At 40.7% G+C, this 18533-nt stretch overlaps 1 protein-coding gene across 5 annotated transcripts in view; it reads left to right on the forward strand.

Moving 5' to 3' along the window:
- SEMA6A (semaphorin 6A) overlaps nucleotides 1-18533 on the forward strand; it is a 119565-nt gene that overhangs the window by 42306 nt on the left and 58726 nt on the right. For all 5 annotated transcript variants that reach the window (XM_032097167.1, XM_032097171.1, XM_032097172.1 and 2 more), the window contains exons 2-5: nucleotides 9092-9229; nucleotides 11595-11712; nucleotides 16861-16921; nucleotides 18390-18452. In XM_032097167.1, coding sequence (XP_031953058.1) covers nucleotides 9130-9229; nucleotides 11595-11712; nucleotides 16861-16921; nucleotides 18390-18452 — 342 coding nt within the window. In that variant the 5' untranslated portion in view covers nucleotides 9092-9129. The remainder of the gene's footprint in view (nucleotides 1-9091; nucleotides 9230-11594; nucleotides 11713-16860; nucleotides 16922-18389; nucleotides 18453-18533) is intronic.

Genomic DNA, 18533 nt, shown 5'->3' on the forward strand with positions numbered 1-18533 from the left:
AGTTTTTGTTTTCTTAGTACTCGGAGTCTTCTGGTTTTCTCTTCTACCTGTGTCTATCCACAACTAATTTAAAATTTTCTCTTAGGGATTACATTTGTTTTGTGGACATTTTTCATTTTTTGACATTTTGCATTTTTGTGGTAGTCTATTTCATGCTTTTCTTTAATGCTTTTCTGTAAGTTATAGAGAAACTTGACATAACTAATTCATAAACAAATTAGGGGATAAAATTATAAATACATACTGAGAACTCTTTGCTCATCTGGATTTTTTTTTTTTATCTGCCAGGGACAAACATAATTTTTCTTGAAGACTTTGCCAGGTTTCCAGAAGGAAAAGCCTTTCCCTTTTTTCTGCCTGTCTTAACTTGGATTGCTTGACCACACTGTGTCCTTGTGCTGAGCCTCCCTGCCCAGAATATGATGTTGAGGTTTGGCCTGAGTTTTCCTGCCATGGCTAGACTACTGCTATGTGGATCAAATGGTGCACTCTGCAGTGGTGACTGTCACTTTCGGGTAGTGCATTTTCCACTGCTGGAGTAAATATTATGTAAATGGTAAGGTTCTTGACTATTTGAAGTACTACAGTAGATTTCATTCACATTTTAGGGTAGGTATGTAGTTTGATGTGCTATCAATCACTTCATGACAAAGTTGATTGGTTGCCATTTGGAAAAATAACCCAACAAAATTTGCTATTTCTCTTCAAGTAAATCACGGCAGGTTAAATGAGTCAATTTTTGCATAAATGGATTAGGGGCAGAACTGGCCAAATTGCACAACAGCTGAGCAGTGTGCTCTGATTAACAGCTGACTTAAATGTGAGGATTTGCATTTCTCTACTGTTCCATCACATTAGAACATAGACACTTTAATTTCAAGTGAATGGGACAAGTGTCCTGAAGAATATAGCCAGGGTTCATATTTAAGTGCTTGAGTGTTTCTTGCATTTTAACAAAAAGCAAAGGAGAGTTATTTGTGATTACACTGAGCTTTAACCATGGTGATATTAAAATCATAGAATCATGAAATTGTTTAGATTGGAAGGGGCCTTAAAGATCATCTAGTTCCAACTCCTACTAGACCAGGTTGCTCAAAGAACCATCCAACCCGATACTGAGCACTTCCAGCAGTAGAACCTCCACAATTTCTCTGGGCAGCCTGTTCCAGTGCCTCAGCACCCTCCCAGTTTGAAGCCATTTCCCCTTGTCCTATCACTACGTGCACTTGCAATGTTCATGTGGCAGCTGAGACAATGCTTGCAGGACCATGTGTAACTTTTAATCGGTGACATTTGTAAATGTTGTTGTGAAAACATACCAGACTTTGTGTTTTACCTTTGCTGTCCAAAAGGAGAAGAAAACAAGGGAGGGCACATTTTTCTCCCACTACAGCTTTGGGTCACCTGCAGCTACATAATTTTTATTCCCTCCATCAGATTAGGGAATAGAAGGTGAGTTGACTGGCACTGATATTTCCCAGGCAAAATGAGTGTTGGAGAGAGTAATGGTGTTGCTGGTAGTGTATCTATTTTCTATTAAGCATGCTGAGATGAAACAGCAAAGTATATATTAGAGGTGGTGTTCTCTCCTGTCAAAAGGCAGTGATTGCTACATTTAGCTCTCAAATCAATTCAGAATCTTGACAGTTTTGCTGAAGTCCCACAAATAATCAATAAAGCTATTTTTATCTCTTAAATGAGTGAGACTTTTAAAAATAATAAAGACATCTTTGTAATGACTGACCAAGCTGTTCCAGAGTTTAGGTCTATTGCTCTGTATGATTGGGGGTGTTGAGTGAAAGAGGTTATTTAGGCATTGCCTTTGTTCCATTCTGCAGGTTTATAACCCCAAAATAAAATTGCAAATGTTTCTGGCAGTCATCCTCCAGGCACAGATGGCTTTCCTCCCAGTTTTGGCAAGCCTGAATTCAGTATAAAACTGAGCAATTATTAGAAAGTGAAATATTGCATGATATAATATCACTACCACCACCATCAGCATCATGACAAGTGGAGCGTTTGTTGTTTCAGAGCCGTGTGAGAGAGCTAGTGCCACTGCGTTACCCCTTCCTTTACAACCTGTACCTGTGCTGCTGCTGGTGATGCACAGATAGATGCATCTTGCTGGAGCAGATGCTTTAGCAAGGAACTGTGGCCATTTTCTCATTTGCGTTGGCTCTATATTTCAATGCAAATATCACTGAACAGGTGGCTGATGAGGCCCCCATGGACTGTTTACAGTAAAGGTTACAACCAAAATCGATAGGCCTGAGATGCTTCTCATTCCATCTGGGGGATGTTCATCTTCCATCTGACTGTTTCCCCTCTGAGCAGCAGCATCCTATTAACGCTGCAGTCATCAGAGATGTCTCACTCAGGTCAGCAGAGGGTTTCTTCTATTTAGGCCTCCATTTGTTCTTCACATTTTCTTCTTACGCTGCACTGGCAGGAGCAGCAATGTGGATCTTGAGAGGACAGGTTGCCGGCATTAAGCATGCTGAGTTTTGCCTACTGACTTGACACCTGCTACTCCCGTTCGACAGGCTGAGGCTCATCACTGCTGCCTGGGGGTTCTCCAGATCTTTTCAGTTTATCGCTTACTGAGGCAGGAGGTAGTGATGCCACATATCATAGGTGACACTATTGTGCATGGGGTATGGCTTTGTAAAGGTGCAAATGAGGGGAGAGAACAGTTGGTATAGGCTCAGGTTTGTGTAAACCTGAACAAAATAAGCAAGTACCCCTGAAACTTGCGTGAAAATACTTTGTATTTGGGCCAAAATTTTATTTTAGATGCATTTTTGCAAGTCGTTGTGAGGAAATCTGCATGGCCCGTGTATCTGTGTTTCATTAAACTAGTAATGAAGTCCATATTATTCTTTTTAATGAAGGTAGGTACTGTTGCTTACTATATGTGGCAAAATCGCTCTTACTGGTTTCTTTCCCTTGGGCCTGATCGTCATGCCTGGCATGCAGCCCACAGCAGCTGGGCAATGAGTAAGCAGTACTGAATTCAATTATAATGCTAGTAAAGCATGTATAGCAGAGGGCACCCATGCAGTACTCTTATAGTCAGGGAGAACTTTTTGATATGCACAAATGGGAGAGAGTGCTGCTTCATTCACATAATTTAGGGTCCACAGTGTTGCCAGACAGGTGTGGGCTTCCCTTAGGCACTGCCTCTCTGCCCTCACCAGTGTTCAGGAGAAATCCCTTGTTACTATGACACCTGAAGGAGTTCAGGTGATTACACCAATGCATTCATGCACCAGTCTCTCTGGCATAAGGGCCAGCTACCTGGAGTGCAAGAGTGCTTTTTTGGCCACATGAAATGTATGGCCAGCTGTAGAGACAACAGGAGCAGAACAGGAGAGGAAAGATGAATGATGGCTGCACCATCAGTCACAAAAAGATGTTGGAAGTTGGTAGTGATGATGGGCATGGAGCTGGCATTGAGTCTCTGTAGCCACCTGCAGCACCATTCAGGTGACTGAGCAGCAATTGGTAGAGAAAGGACAATACGGGTGAAGAAGCTGTCCATCCCAGGCACTGTCCTGCCATTGCCAATTCAGTTACAGTGTCTGGCACTCCATGCTGTGTCTTGCTGATAGCCACTTGTGTCTCATCTCTCTTGAGCTTCCCAAGCACCTGCTGAGCTTCTGTTCACTCATATCTGTCTGATCCCCTTGGCACCACTCAGAGCAGGCATTTTGCACAAGCCCTTCTGCTGCCTGGTGCAGCCATGCGAGGTGTTTGAGCCGCAGCTAACACACCACACAGACAGGCATAGACAAAGGATGCTCTCCTGAACAGCTCTGCTGTGCCAGCCTAACTTTCCTCATTCTCTGGAAGCTGCAGCCTTCAGGTTGTATTCCTCTCTTTTGCTGTTGTTGTTGCATTACTCCTAATTCCTTCCTCTGACTTGCGCAGAACTCTTGTCTTTCCCTTTCCAGGAGCTGTGAATTTAAAAGGGTAAATAGCAGTGATGGTGTTTTCCACTCAGAGGTTTCCAAAGGCTTAGCCAAAGGAGTTGAAGGATGCTTGCCAGCATCTCATGGCAAATCTGTACCATAGCAGGGAACAGCAGGCAGGTTGGCCAACTGGTTTGTGTGCTCTGCCTTCAGCGCGGCAAGACATGTGCTGTGTAGGTCAATACCTGCTTTTTATGTATGGGCAGATCTTGCTCTGTGAGTCTGCTTTGATGAGACACTGAAGTAGGACTTGGGCTTCTAAATCACCTGTGTGCCTTTAAAGCTCTTACCACAGAAGAATCTCCAGTCTTTTAACCTCTGTTCTTCCCTGCTTTTTAATGGTACTTTTGCTTTTGATGGTTATGATTCTAAGGGCTATTTGCTGAGTATTTCCAGGACCAGTTCATGTAGGCTGCTGCTTTCCCTGTTGTTCACTTTTCTTTATGCAGTAGTTCAAATTCATCTGGCTTTAGTTTTAGTTTCCTCAGTGTTTGGTTAAATGCTGTACCTTCTTGCTGGACTGTCTTTTTGAAGAATAAATTATTTGTACGTATTTGTAGAAATGAAAGAGTTTGTTGAAGACAGTCGCAAGTTTTTAGGGCCAGTAGGTTTCCTGGCCTTGCTTCATGCATAACACAGACCATGGAATTTTTTCTGGTGATTCTCACATTAAGCTTAATAATTTGTGGATTGAAGTGCAGCTGTTGTGTATGAACACAACCGATCATAGTAGAAAGAAGTTTTGTAATAAATGAATATAACAAGATCTGTTCATTACAGAGCAGTTTTACTGTGCCATGGGAAAATTCATGGTTGCATACTTTGATTTTTTCTTGGAGTTACTCTGGGATTAGCTGAATGTACAGTGAGGTCGAAGCTATAAGATGGGAGGTTTTCTAACATGAAAGGGCATCCCTTTCATTAAAGATGTGCCTATGCAGTCATTGCTATTGCTGTTGAATTTGCTCTCAGGATCAAATCTGGCCTTGCACTTTTGTGGAGTTTACCTGGAAGTTCGCTCATCTGTTTAGATTTTTCACTGGATTTGTGTAACCCTTCTGGAACAAACAAGCTGTAGATAGAATAACCTTCCTACTAGGGTATTAGGGCAAGAACCACATAATTCTTTGCCTAGCCAAGCAGATATTCTATATGCATGTCCACCCAGACTGTTGTAAATGCTGAAAATACCAGGCAGCAAAAAGCAAAGCTTGTCATGGTGGCTTCTTGTTGGCTTGAATAGCCACAGATAGCCATTGTGGAAGGCACTTGGCGCAGGAAAATTAGACTTTTCTCCTTGTTTTGAAATGATAATTACTTTCTTGGCTTCAGAAACTCCTTCATGCCAACAGCATGAATTTTACAAAAGTAAATTATCCTATGCCAAGCATGTATATGTGGGTGGTATATGTATATGTATATGTATATGTACATGTATACATAGACTTTGACTAAGTAAAAATAACAGTAATAGCAACTATATTGTGCTAGTATCCAAACATACTACTTAGAAGTGATTCATCTTTGGGCTGAAGTGCACAAACAGAGAAATCTCTTCCACCTCAGAAGGCAAAACTTTGATTTCTATATACATTAAGAGATCATGTGGTTTGTTTATATTTAATTATAATAAGACAAAAAGGAGGGAACACACAAGTGGCCAGAACAAGATGTCTTACATAGGTATTTGAAACATCATCTTCAGAAAGAAGGATCAGAGCAGTAATGTATGTTCCAAAAAATTCCTATTTACCTTGGTTTAAGAATGCAAAAAGCAGATTATTTGTGGGTTTTTTGAAGCTTGGAAGAAATCTAATCTACTCTGCCAAGTCAATGACTACAAGTCACTGGATTAGACATAGATTATAAAACATGCTCTTAAAAACTTGCAGGGCTGTATTTTAATAGCATGCTTGATAGTAAAAGACCATCAAAACTCACTCTTCTTGTCACCGGTAGCTTCCTTCAACTAGAATAACAATGTTTCGGACTAGGAGAACTGGAGTTCTCAGGCCCGGTTCTCTCTCAACCAGTATGCCTCAGTGCAGGCCAGATTGGGTTGCAGTTCACATCTCTCCATGAAGGATGGAGAGCTCTTCATTGATGTTTGCAAAACTTTTATTTTGAGACAGTGCCTGTACTCAGTTGGCACCACTGTCTAACTACTTGTCTTCATCAGACACTGCGTTCACAAGCACTTTTGATTAGCAAGTAGTTTCAGCACAGTTGCAAGTGAGAACATTTGCATCACTCCCAGGGGTCCAACCAGAAAGAAAATTGTACTAAAAATAAGTGTGACCTTCTTGAATCCACACTTCTCTGAAATCCCACTGAAACAGTATGGCTCTTTCTGCCATTGTAAGAACTGCAAAAGTGGCAATATGTTTGAATAATTACCTCTGAATAAAAAGCTGCCTTTGGATGCAGCTTAGTCTTCCTCAGTGTCAACTTATTGGCACAGACACTGATACACGTGTAGTCCATTTGAATCACTGACATGTCAAAGTAGATATTTTGCATACACATCTTGTGAATTTGAACTATGTTGGTACCAGAGCAACAGAGAATTATGCTTTTTTCCTCTCTTCTCCCTCTTTTCTTGCCCAAAAGAATCCCCTTAAGAAGGAGAGAGAATTTCATATGCTTATAAACCTACCAATCTATGTCAGTTCATTTGCCGGTTTGGGGTTTTTTTCCCAGGTAAAAGAAAGCAGATCTGGCCCAATAGCATGCACATGAAATCACAAAGTAAGCTTGCTGGGCATTGTTCATTTTCCTGGAAGCTTTCTCCCATACAGATTTACACAGAGCAGCACACACGTCTGAATGAGCAGTAGAGACTGATGGTGCAGAATCATCCATGGGGAAAGTTTTTCAGGTTCTAAAGGGGAGTGGCAGAGCTGCGTCTGCCATACTGTGATGCTTTCCTCACAGGACACTCCTTGTTAGATAGTGAATTGTGTGCTGATAGGGAGTAACAGAAAGCAGCTATTCTTATGCTCCAGAGTCTCACTGTGAGCCAAGTGGTTTGAATTGTTAGCCTGCAGACTGATACTGTGGATGAATACCGTTTAAGTGGAAGAACTGGATTGCTTCCTAAGTTCTTCCCGTTAAACTATTTTTGCTCATGTACATTTCAGAAAAGATTTGTACATTGGATTGTAGCAATTTCAAGGAGAAAATAAGTTCAATCAATTTGTGTAGTAAGGCATTTTGTTTTGTCATTTTGCAGTGTACTTCCAAGGGCAAAATTTTTAAACCAGCAAAGTGACATTTTGAAAAATTACGTAGAGATAAAGGAATTAGCCCCTTTAATGTGTGTATCTTGTTTTTCATTAAAACCTTTTGAGGGAAACTGTTTTTCCAAGCATGCTATTTACTTCTGCTGCTTATTTCTTCTTTGGGCATTCCAAAGGGCCCCAAATGACAACAAATAGAAAGAAATGGGTCCTATGCCAGAGAGCTAACAGTCAGAAGAAAATGTTAGAGGTGACTAAAGAGAGAAATGGAGGAAATGCATAGAGAAAGTGTCTGCAGGCAGACATAGCTGTGTCAGTAATCATACAGAGCTATTGGCCTAACCAGTGCTAGATGGAAATGCTTCTCTTGGGGCTTGTATGTACTATCTTTTAGTATGCATTCTCCTATAAGGTATAACAGACAGTGTCTGCATTGTGTTGCATTTGTTTGTGCTGTTTTTATCCTTTGCCATCTATCTAACACTTTGTTAAGGTGTCAGTCATTGCCTTACATTATTTTTCTTTTCCTAGTCTTGGTCTAACTTGGTCTCTCAGTTATTTTGTTAATAGAAATAGAGAATCAGCCAAATTTCCAATTTGCATGTTGAAATAATAATAGACTAAGAGAAAGTGTAATAAATCAGTAGTCGTTATGGACTCTATCCCCCTGCAACAGATCCCCCCTTCCAAACCATGTATAGGATCTGAAATTTTATTTGAAAACCAGCATCTGATGAGGCAAATTAATTATTGTGACATTTTTCAATTGGTTAAAAAATGAGGAATCCAACATTTAAGACTTGCTAATGCTTTTTTTGGCATCAAGACAGGAGACACAGGTATCTAATATTAAATAGTGCTGCAGAAGGGCAAGTTAGCACTTTGTTTGCCAGATTAAGTTTCAAAGACTATGTAGGTTATGAAGTTTGACTTTCTGCCCGTGAATCTTGAATGACTGACAGACCACTGTAAAATAGCTTTGTTCAAAAGGAATCTTTAGCAGGCAGCATCAAAGGTTTGAAATTCTGGAAGGGATGAAAAGAAAACCCCACTTTTGCACTGGTTTCCCCTACAGATCAATGTCTTTGTGAAATTTGCCTGAGAATTATGAAGTATTTACTGTATTATGTGCTGTTTTCTTTCACTGTATCCAAAGACCTCAGTGGTTCCTTTTATCTTTAAGATTTAGGGATATTTTTGTACATGAAATCTGAATGAATGAATGAATGAATGCATTAATGGAACACAGGGAAAAAAATGCTGGGTTTAGACAGTTCTTTTCTTCCTTATTTTATCACAAGTTGGGTATTGGTTTTACGACACCTAAATTTATGGGTGTATATTTTTATGGTAAAGCCCAATGACATGTTCTGAATGCTCCATCAAGTTGTCTCAGTGTTTCTTCACTTGATTCACAACTCTGCAGGGTATGAATCAGTCCTGTAGTATAACTCTTAATCTCTTTTTAACCAGAATAATGTAGTGTGGGGGTTTTTTTATTTATGGTGTGTGTCATCATGTCAGCATCTAATTATGTTAGCCAAAGAAGGGGAAAATAAAATATTTCTTGGAAAACTTGTCAGCTGTTGATCAGTGCAGGAGATGAAGCATCTTCATTGCATAATAAGCAGCAGAAGCAGAAATTTTTTTGTAACACACAGGTCCTTAAGTCTGTCCTTAAGCAAGATGTGGCCCTGCTGGGGCATGGGCTGAATAATAACTGGCTTTGCAGGGCAGTTCCTGCCTAGAAACACAGCATGTCTCCTCAGGCCTTTCCTCCTCAGTGAGAGGCTTGAGGAGGACAGCTCCCTCTACTTTTCACAGACTCTTTGAAGCTCTGGTTCAACAGAAGGCACTTAAACTCTTGTTTGTCTTCCACAGGGTGAAGTGAAGAAGTGAAGCCTCACAGCTGAACTACTATGAGGTCAGAAGCCTTGCTGCTATATTTCACACTGCTACATTTTGCTGGGGCTGGTTTCCCAGAAGATTCTGAGCCTATCAGTATTTCGCATGGCAACTGTAAGTATGAGGAGGCCAGAGGACTTCATTTAATACTGATCAGGGGACGTCAAATCAACATTATTTTACTACAGTTGCAGTGGATAAAGTTGATTTTTCTTGATTTCACCCATATCAGCCACTTACGTTCTCAGATACTAATTTAGGAACATGACTTTTCACATGGTCTTATGATTTGTTAATCTGATACAAATAATTGAACTTACTTCTTTAAGCTCAGATGGATTCTGCTTGAGCATTAGGCATTTTTTTCCCAAGCCAGAATTGTAGCTAAAAACCAAATCAAGACAAAGAATCTTTTATGATAGAAGCTCTCCCTTTTCTTACCAGTAGAGATTGGCTAACTCTCCAAAATCTAGTGTAACACCAACAGCTGCAAGTCATATTGAAATTTGCTGGCTAAACAGGTGGAGAGCTTTCTGTGCATTTTACTCTGGACATCAGGCTTGACTTAACTGATTCTTTCACATTTGTTTCAGCTCAGTTGTGATTATTGCGAAGAAAATTCTTCAAAGTTTCAGATGTTTATGAGGATGTTTAGCATCTGGGCCTCTCCCTACTCTTGCTAGGGTGTAGCAAGTCAGCCAAGAGCAGGCTTGTGTTCAATTCTCTTTTTGTTCAGGAATTTGGTTTTTAAATTGTCCATGTTTACTGTGCTTTGTAATGACCTTGGCACCCATAAACTTGTCTGTCATGTGTAACACCAATCTGAAAGACAAGACTCCAGGACACACCTGATGTGCTGCAAATGTTAATAGACAACTGGGATACAAGAACAGGGAGGAACTGCTCTGAAGTGAACCCAGGTGAAACATGGTTAGTGTGACCACTGGATCTTCAGCACCAACATTTTCACACTCTAGAAGGGTAGTGCTAATCATTCTTGCAAAAATGTGCCAGCCTTGATCCTTTTGGAGAAATAGAACATGGGATAATTTTTCCTCTGCAGCATGGCATGCTGAAGTGGACATGAATGCCCCCAGTTTGTTCCAGATCCATGAGTCACAGAGGAAACATTACTGAACAGAAAATAGCCTGACAGTTAAACTTGGCATTTTGCATGTAGGACATGGTCAGAAGGATTAAACTTCTGCATGTAAATCCTGCCTGGTGTCTTAATTTATTTCTTCAAGAGGTCTCAGCATCTGGTTCGGAGAGAAGTTCCTTTTTCTGACCAGTTTTGTCACCGGACTTTCTGGCACATGGTGCTTTGAGGTGCTTTGCTGAAGCCATGCTATGAATCAATACTTTGGCCAAGCTTAACAGGTACAATGCTTTTAGGAGACAATAGCTGAAAACACTGAAGCAGTAGATTAGTTTCTAAAGAAATAGACTCCCTCAAAGAGCTGCAATTTTCTGGGAAAAATTTATGGGGAAAAGGCATAGCTAGATGCTTGTCAGCCCTGTCTAACATGCACTTGCAGCAGTTCTGCAGTGATAATGCTCATCAGAGGATCATCCTCCTCCTGTCTTCTGTCTTTTTATTTACTTAATTAGCTCCTTGTTTGTGCACCTAGATACCATGATCATATGATGTGTGTGAATGTGAAGTGGCCCTGATCAGAAGTGTTCCCTGTTGCTACAGGTTGTACACTTATCTGAGGAGCAGTGGAACACCCTGTGTATGCTGAGTTCTCACCCAAAAAAATATTGAGAATAGACAATAAATGCTCTGGGTGACTGGTAGAGGTGGGGAGGAAGCTGAGTTGTTGATAGCATAAGCCCAGTACGGGGATTCCAATCAGTATTACTGTCCAGTTGCCAGGACTGGAGCATCAGACTAGTTGCCAAAATAATGTGCAGTGACTTTCACTTCGTAAGTTCAAGTGGTGATTTCCCACCATTTCTCAGAAATCCCCACAGCTGCTCTGTGACAGCAGTCCAGTCCTGTAGAAAACCCAAGGAACTGGCAGTTTGAACCAAGGGGAGCCAAGGCTTTTGCTTTAGCCACTACCAGTCCAGTCATGGTGGTGATTGATGGGCCACTGTGGGACAGCTTTGTCCTGATAGACGTGCTTTGGCAGCCAGGAGCAAGCGTTTAAGCTCTGCAAGCAGTGAAAGAAAAACTGTGAGAAAGTGCCATATACCTGTGTGCCAAGAGCTCCAGAACAGATTTATACTTAAAACAACTCACAGTTTTTGTCTTCTACAAAGGTGATGACTTCCACCTTTGCAGCTGCAAGGACTGTAACCTTGAAGAACTCTCCAGCTCTCTGTGCTCATGCCTTCCAGCCTCAGGGTGTGCTTCCAGAACACAACAGAAACCACAGGTTTTGGCTATAGCTGGGCCACTCGGTGCTTCATGTTAGCACAATTTCAGTTTGTTATTCTCTTTTGACCCTGTTGATTTTTTTCCTTCCTACAGATACAAGACAGTATCCGGTGTTTGTGGGTCACAAACCAGGGCGGAACACCACACAGAGGCACCGGCTGGACATCCAGCTTGTCATGGTCATGAACAGGACCCTCTACGTTGCTGCTAGGTCAGTAATCTCCTGCTTCACCAATCCTCTCTTACTGCTTTAAGAGGAGGAAGGAGAAGACAAGGAATATTCTGAGTTTTTCTCCGATGGACACATTAGTTTTAGGACTGTTACACTCAGAGAGAGTTTTGCAGCCTGTTAGAAAGGCATATTAGAAACCTTGCTAGGTGGTCAGCTAAAGTTTTGTGATATGCTACACCTGTATTTTAGGACTGCATGCATCTGCCTTCCTTTGAAACCTGCAAGAGGGAAGTTGCCAGAGAAATAACTTAGTTCCGTGGAAAAGCAGTTCCATCCTCATCCTTTTATTCCACCTGAGCTCACCAAAAATGACAAATTTTAGAGTATAATTCTTCTGTGCACAAATGCATTTTTTGATAAGTGTTATTAGAATGCAATTTTGCTGATTTAGGCATGTTGTTAATACCTTAAGACCAAAAAAAGAAGCAAACATGATTCTGAAAGGTTAATTGAATTTAGTGTCTTGCTTGGAGAGCTATACTGTGCAGACATGAGCACCTCTTTTTATAAAATTGCACATAGAGCCACCCATTCAGTTTGCCTAGCTCATCTTGCACTGTCGGCCTCAATGGAGCTACACCCATTACACAGCTGCCAACCTGGCACAGATCAGATATTAACACTTCATCTCCCTACCTGTTGTTAGCAAAGAAGATTGAGGATCTTAGAGTGGGAATTACATTAGAGATGTAAAGTGAGTGCAAGATGAGTCCAGATTAGCAAGGGTGGGTGGTACTGATTAGCAAGGGTGGGTAGTCCAGTTTAGGAGCTCTTGGACCCAGATTCTGTTTGGGACCTCCCTGCAAGTAGCAGCTTGTTTTCTGCCTATTTTCTGGTCCTCCATTGGAAAAATACGCACCTTTCCACATGTGCCACATAAAACCGGGCTGTTGCTGCAGATGGGAGAAGTGGTGGGTGGGATGGCCAGGAGTGAAGGGGAACAGCTGCTGAACAGGCAGCCTCTCACCACCAGCCCTGTCTGCAAAGCCCTTGGCAGCCGCTGGGAGCTGCCTGGCTTTCCTCGCAAACAGCCACTCCCCATCTTCTGGGTGGTCAGATGTGTCCTGTGGGGGAAAGCTCCCTGTGGATCTCCATGCGGCACCACGTAATTGGTAATTGCATTACACCAGCATGGTCACTGAGTGACATTCTCAGTCCCTGGCTGCTAGAAGAACACACCTGTTCCCCTACCCAGCCATCGCAGCTGCTCTGGATAATCACAGCTTCCTCGGGCTCCTTGCATACCCTGCTCTGCATGGGGTCTGGCTGGCAGAGCTCAGGGTTCTCACGCCAAGACCTTGCATCCAGTCCAGGCAGAGAGCAAGTATCCTTCCACAGGAGCTGCGGTGGTGTTGGTCATAGGGCACAAGGAGAGGTCAGCCCTGCAGCAAGTGGCAAAGCCCTGCGCTTTGCCTGAGTTCAGACATTAGTATTTTTGCTGTGTTTAGTGGAATAATGAGTGGGGCAGGGCAGAGGGTTGAAGAAGTTTGAAAGGTGGTGGCAGGATTTCCTCCTTTTCATAGCTGAGCTCCCTTTGCTTTCCTTACTTGTTTTCCTTTAAATTAGGAAATTATTTGCAGTGAGACGGTGGTAAATCTGCTTTGCAGATTTTGTTCTGCTGTTTTCCTAGTTTGTTCTCAGACTGAGATTGATGCAATTAGACTGTCACAGTGCCCAAGCAACTGGCATTACAGCAGGAAAACCCAGAGAATGGTTCTGGGATATGAAACCACTGTGTGCACAAATTATATGAAGAATGCTAATGTTTGGGGGATAACGTGTACTAGTATGTGAATATGCATTCTTCCCTATTTGTATAAAACAACTTGCTACAATGAGAGTGCTTATATAGTCCTAGGGTTGTGTGACCTACAAAAAAGAATAAAGACCTGGTCTGTTTTCTACTTACACAAGCACGAAAAAAATCTTCTTACACTTTTTTCCCTTTGGTAACTCAAAACCTCTTTGACGTATTCTTTCTCCCCTCCTTGTTTCTGAATAAAGTCCCTCCTGGTCTGACAAGGCTGTGTGATACAAGTTAAAATTCAAAGATAATTTTTATCTTTAAGTAACAAACTTCAGAAAATGAGTCATCCTTCAGTATCTAGTGTGAATGAAAGTTTGTAACCCAAATACTGCATCTCCTTCAGAGGCAGTAGTAAATCTAGAGATTGAAAGCAAATTTGTACACAATCAAAGATGTTTGCCAAGACTTTTGTAACAAGATTCATTGAAAACTGTAGTTAACATAAGTCTTCGGTCTGTTATATGAGATATTGCTCTCATGCTTTTTTTAGACATTGAAATATAGTGATCCTAAGTTTATGTTTTACCAGTTATCTGAAAAAACAATCAAAACAAATGGTTAAATATTGAAAGTTTTTGTTTTGGGTTGGGGTTTTTTTTGTTTGCTTGTTTTAGAAGATCCAGTGTTGACTTTTGCAGACAGTTTCAGTGCAGCAGAAACTCAGATTTGAGAAGTGCTAACATTTTATTAATGGGAAACTGGCATAGACTAAAATTTCTGTCAGTTCGCTACTTGTTTTGTCACATGGGATACATGACTCCTGTATTAGCTATTACCAAATAAAGTTTTGTGTCGCTGCAGAAAGGCATTATTTCATATTATCAGGCAGAGATACGCAGCCAATATAAATCAGAGTAACTCAGCCAGAGGCCATAAAGCTTTACTGTCTGAATATCTGGCTTGCAGTCTCAAAGGACCAGCTCTGTCGTCTTTTTTCTCATGGGAAGGATACTCGCACGCCATCTCTCTCGAGCTCACCCACACCCAGGCACACACACCCTTTTCTAAGTTTGCTATGTCTCCTCCTCCCATTGTCTCGTGCAGTGGCAGCTTTTGTTCACATTACCTGCCACCCCGTGCATATGAAGGGAACAGTCGAGGAGCAGGGGCTAGGATGGCTCTCTCCTCATTTGCAGTTACATGTTTCCAAACCATGCACCAAGCGCCAAGGGTCGTGCACAGCCGGTGGCATTATTTAAATTCCCTTCCTCGACAAGATTGTGCCATGGCAACAAAACTCCGTTCTGCTGACTGGAGGTGGGAGAAATGTAAGCTCTAGGATTAAGTAAATTTGTGTTAGAATAACTTAATTAGCAGCAAACTGTACACATACCACAGCTAGTAGATAGTAGGAGTTGGGCAGCAGCAGGAAAAGGAGGGAGAGGACAATCCCACGTTTTCTGTGATTAGGGAGTCCTCCTCTGAATTTGACAGTTCTTTCGCTCCATCCTGACACTGTCAGCAACTGTGTTTCATCTGTGGCATGAGAAAATTATATGTAATTTTCCTGATGCTAACCTTCTTTCCAATAATCCTGTAACTTAGCATCTGAGTTTCCTTTGAACCCTTTCTTGAACCAGAAAGTCTTCTGAAGGCTGTTTTATTGAGAGTGAAACTAAATAACCCTACTCTTTCTGAGCACCACCGCTGTATTTTCTAATTGTCTTGTTGAAAAAGAAAAATTATAACCTCTGGAAAGGGAGGCTGATGATTAAAACCAAGAGCTGTACAGGAAGAAGGCTTTTAGAGGTCTACCCGCACTTCATTTGCAATTCAAGAGATTTTTTTCCCCCCACTTTTATATAGGAGGAGTGACAGCAATAAAGAGCAATGCACATAAAAGGGGAACCATGACGTAATCTATGAAGCTGATATTGTACTAATAGATAATTTTATTCCAGAACCAACCCTGACCACTGCTCTGTAACTGAAGTCAGGCAAATAACAAACTGAAGTATTAAACCAATCTTGGAAGTAAATGACAGTTCTGGTTTTACAGTCTGGAGGAGAAGAAAACCCGTCAACTCCTCGATTTGGCATCTTACAAAGCAAACAGCCTCAAGCTCCACAGGAGACAAATTTTTAAAAGCCAGCTCCCTACCACAGTGCTGCCTTTTTTCCCGACCTGAGAGGTGTTATTTCTCTTGTAGCAGTATTCCTTCTTTTCTTTTTTTTTTACCTTATTTAAAGAGACTAGCACTGTTTCCCCAAAACCCAATAAAATGAAGCCAACCTTCAGAACAGGGATTTCTAAAATGGAAACAGCCTGTATAGTGCTTTTAGCAGACCCCTCCAGTGCCGTGGATCTTGCATCAGCTGTGCAGCTTTCTGCATGTTGAAAAAAATCCAATTTTATTTCAAGGAAAAATGAGGTGTCAGTCCCAGTTTGATGTGCTGGTTACTACAGTGTTGTGGGTTGGTGGGTTTTTTCAACTTTTGAGCTCTGTACAGAGCTATCCTTGTTCTCAGCTTACATGGAGAAGAATGTCTAAAAATATCTCTTTACCTGAATACCTGTGTCTATGTCTTCTTTCCAATAAGAGATTCGCAGCTAATTGTAGAGAGGGACAGGTTCTCAGGAAAATAGGAAAGTAAATGCAAGAAAAAAAGTGTGAACATTTTTTAGAGAAGTATTTTACAGTTTAGTTTGGCCAGCAGTGTGTGAAAAGAAGAATAATTTCTGGGAATAGTTTTTTGTCTGTCAGCCTTTTGTCTACCATATTGTCAATCAAATTATAACAGCTAAGGTTAGACATATAATTAAAAGGGAAAAAAGAAAGTAAAAGGAAAGGAAAAGGGAAATGGGAAATGGGAATGGGAATGGGAAAGGGAAAGGGAAAGGGAGAAAAAAGTAAAAAGAAAAGATTAGCCTCTTTCTAACCCTGAATGGCTAAATGTGACTCAGTGACTGCTAGCCCAGGAATCTGGCAAAGGCTGCCTAAAAGCTATTGCAGCTGATTTCAAGATACAGAAAAACATCTGCATGCTAGATTGTGGAATCTGCTGTATGACTGATAGAGCAGAAATCATGTGAGACTCATCTACTTTCCTAAATCTCATTTGTTCAAATAATTGCTTTTGGGAAAGAACCTTATTCCGAAGTTTTGTAGCACCTTTTTTTTTTTTTTTGATGGGAAGGCAAACAGTTTATATGTGAAAATGCTTTTGTGGGAGAAGCAGGAGATGCTGCCAGGAATGTTTCCTAGTAAGACCTGTGATTTTTTGTAAGTGGATTGTGGATTATCTGGTGACAGATAGGTCTCTTACAGAAAATGAACTGTCTGACTACTCCATTTGACTTCATTTCCTTTTGTTTACAGGGACCATATTTATACTGTTGATATGGACACATCACATACAGAAGAAATTTATTTTAGCAAAGTAAGTAGCTTTTATCATCACCTAGAAACCAAGGACACTAGAACAAGCTAGGATAAAATAGGATGATGACATTGTTTTAAAGAACTTGCCAGCACTGCTGTAAAACTATAATAAGCAAGTAAGATGGCATTGCTAATCATATTTGGGGAGAGCTAGAATAGCAATCTTGTCCTCTGTGAATTTCTGATAAGTGATTTAGCTGGGCTGATAAGCAATCTGTACTGAAATACGGTGAGGTCCCTGATGAAACATCTGTCAAACATCTATTCATTTATATGCAGCAGTTTTCTATAACAGCTATACTATCCCAATTACATCTACTGAAACTTCCATCACAAAAAGCAAGTTACATATTTACATGCGCACAAATTTTTTTCACTCATGCAAGAACTGACTAAATAAAATCTCACTGTAACGTCACTTTGTAGATGTATTCACATTATCTCCATGGAAAGTTGCATTCAAACTAAGAAAGGCTTTGTCTGCATTACTGTATTGTATATTAACATGAACATACTGAAAATAATCTCCCTTCAGCTCCTTTGCAGTGTATTCATATTGTGTAAATATGTTAAACACAGCCTTGGTCCAGCAGAAGATCATACAAATTTGGGCATTGGATGAATTCCACTGGAGGAGGGGACAGTGCTTCATTATAACTGTGAATGATGCTGAAGATGAACTTTTTACTCATCGAAGAGTGAGGGCCTAGGCTTATAATGGAAATAAACATTCATGGTTATCTTTCAGCTTGGACCCCTCAGTTTACTCATCAAGAACACTGTGAGAACTATCATGGCAATAGTGTCTAAGGTGATACCATCTTAGCCCACATGATTTTAAACAAAGTCTTATTATAATTAATAAGCCTTCCACATTTGACCTTTTTTGAAACTCATCTCAAAAAAAAATCATGGCTGGGATTTACCTGTAAGTGTTCTGGAGGAAGACTGTTGGCAGATAAAGTCAGATATGTCTTGACAGGTGGAAAACTCTTTGAGCTTGTTAGATGAATTGAAGTGGTAAGAATTACCTGGATTTGATTTCTTTCCAGATCTAAAATGTCGTCTTTGAGACTGCATATTTCATTTAGAATCCAGTGAAGGTTCATAGTCCGTAAATGATAATTCTGATTTGTAAGCAATATTAATTAAAAGAAGAGAATATCTAGTACTTTTAAGAAAAGTACACGGTTTTCAAAGTTGGCCTATTGTTGAATTCTGTTAGTTTGGGCTTTAAAAAAAGAGGAATGGGTTTCCAGTCTCATGAATTGGTGGCAAAACAAAATCAAATGAACACTCCACATCACTGAACTTTCATTGTTGTGGTGAATTAATCATGAAGAAAGAGTGCAAAAAACTTTCAATATATGTATGTTCAAAAGCTAGTTTCCTCTAAGGGATTTCTACTTCTGAAATCAAAAGTAAAAAACCTCTGAGTTCTAATTGATTTTTCTTGAATCTTGCAGAAATTGACATGGAAATCTAGACAAGCTGATGTAGACACATGCAGAATGAAGGGAAAACATAAGGTAGGCAATTTTCATTTCTTCTGCAACTGCCACTTTAGTTGCATCACTATTATCTCAGGCTGCTGACTGTGATGTGGAATG

This window comes from Corvus moneduloides, chromosome Z (genome assembly GCF_009650955.1).
Source record: "Corvus moneduloides isolate bCorMon1 chromosome Z, bCorMon1.pri, whole genome shotgun sequence".
Taxonomy (NCBI): Eukaryota; Metazoa; Chordata; class Aves; order Passeriformes; family Corvidae; genus Corvus; species Corvus moneduloides.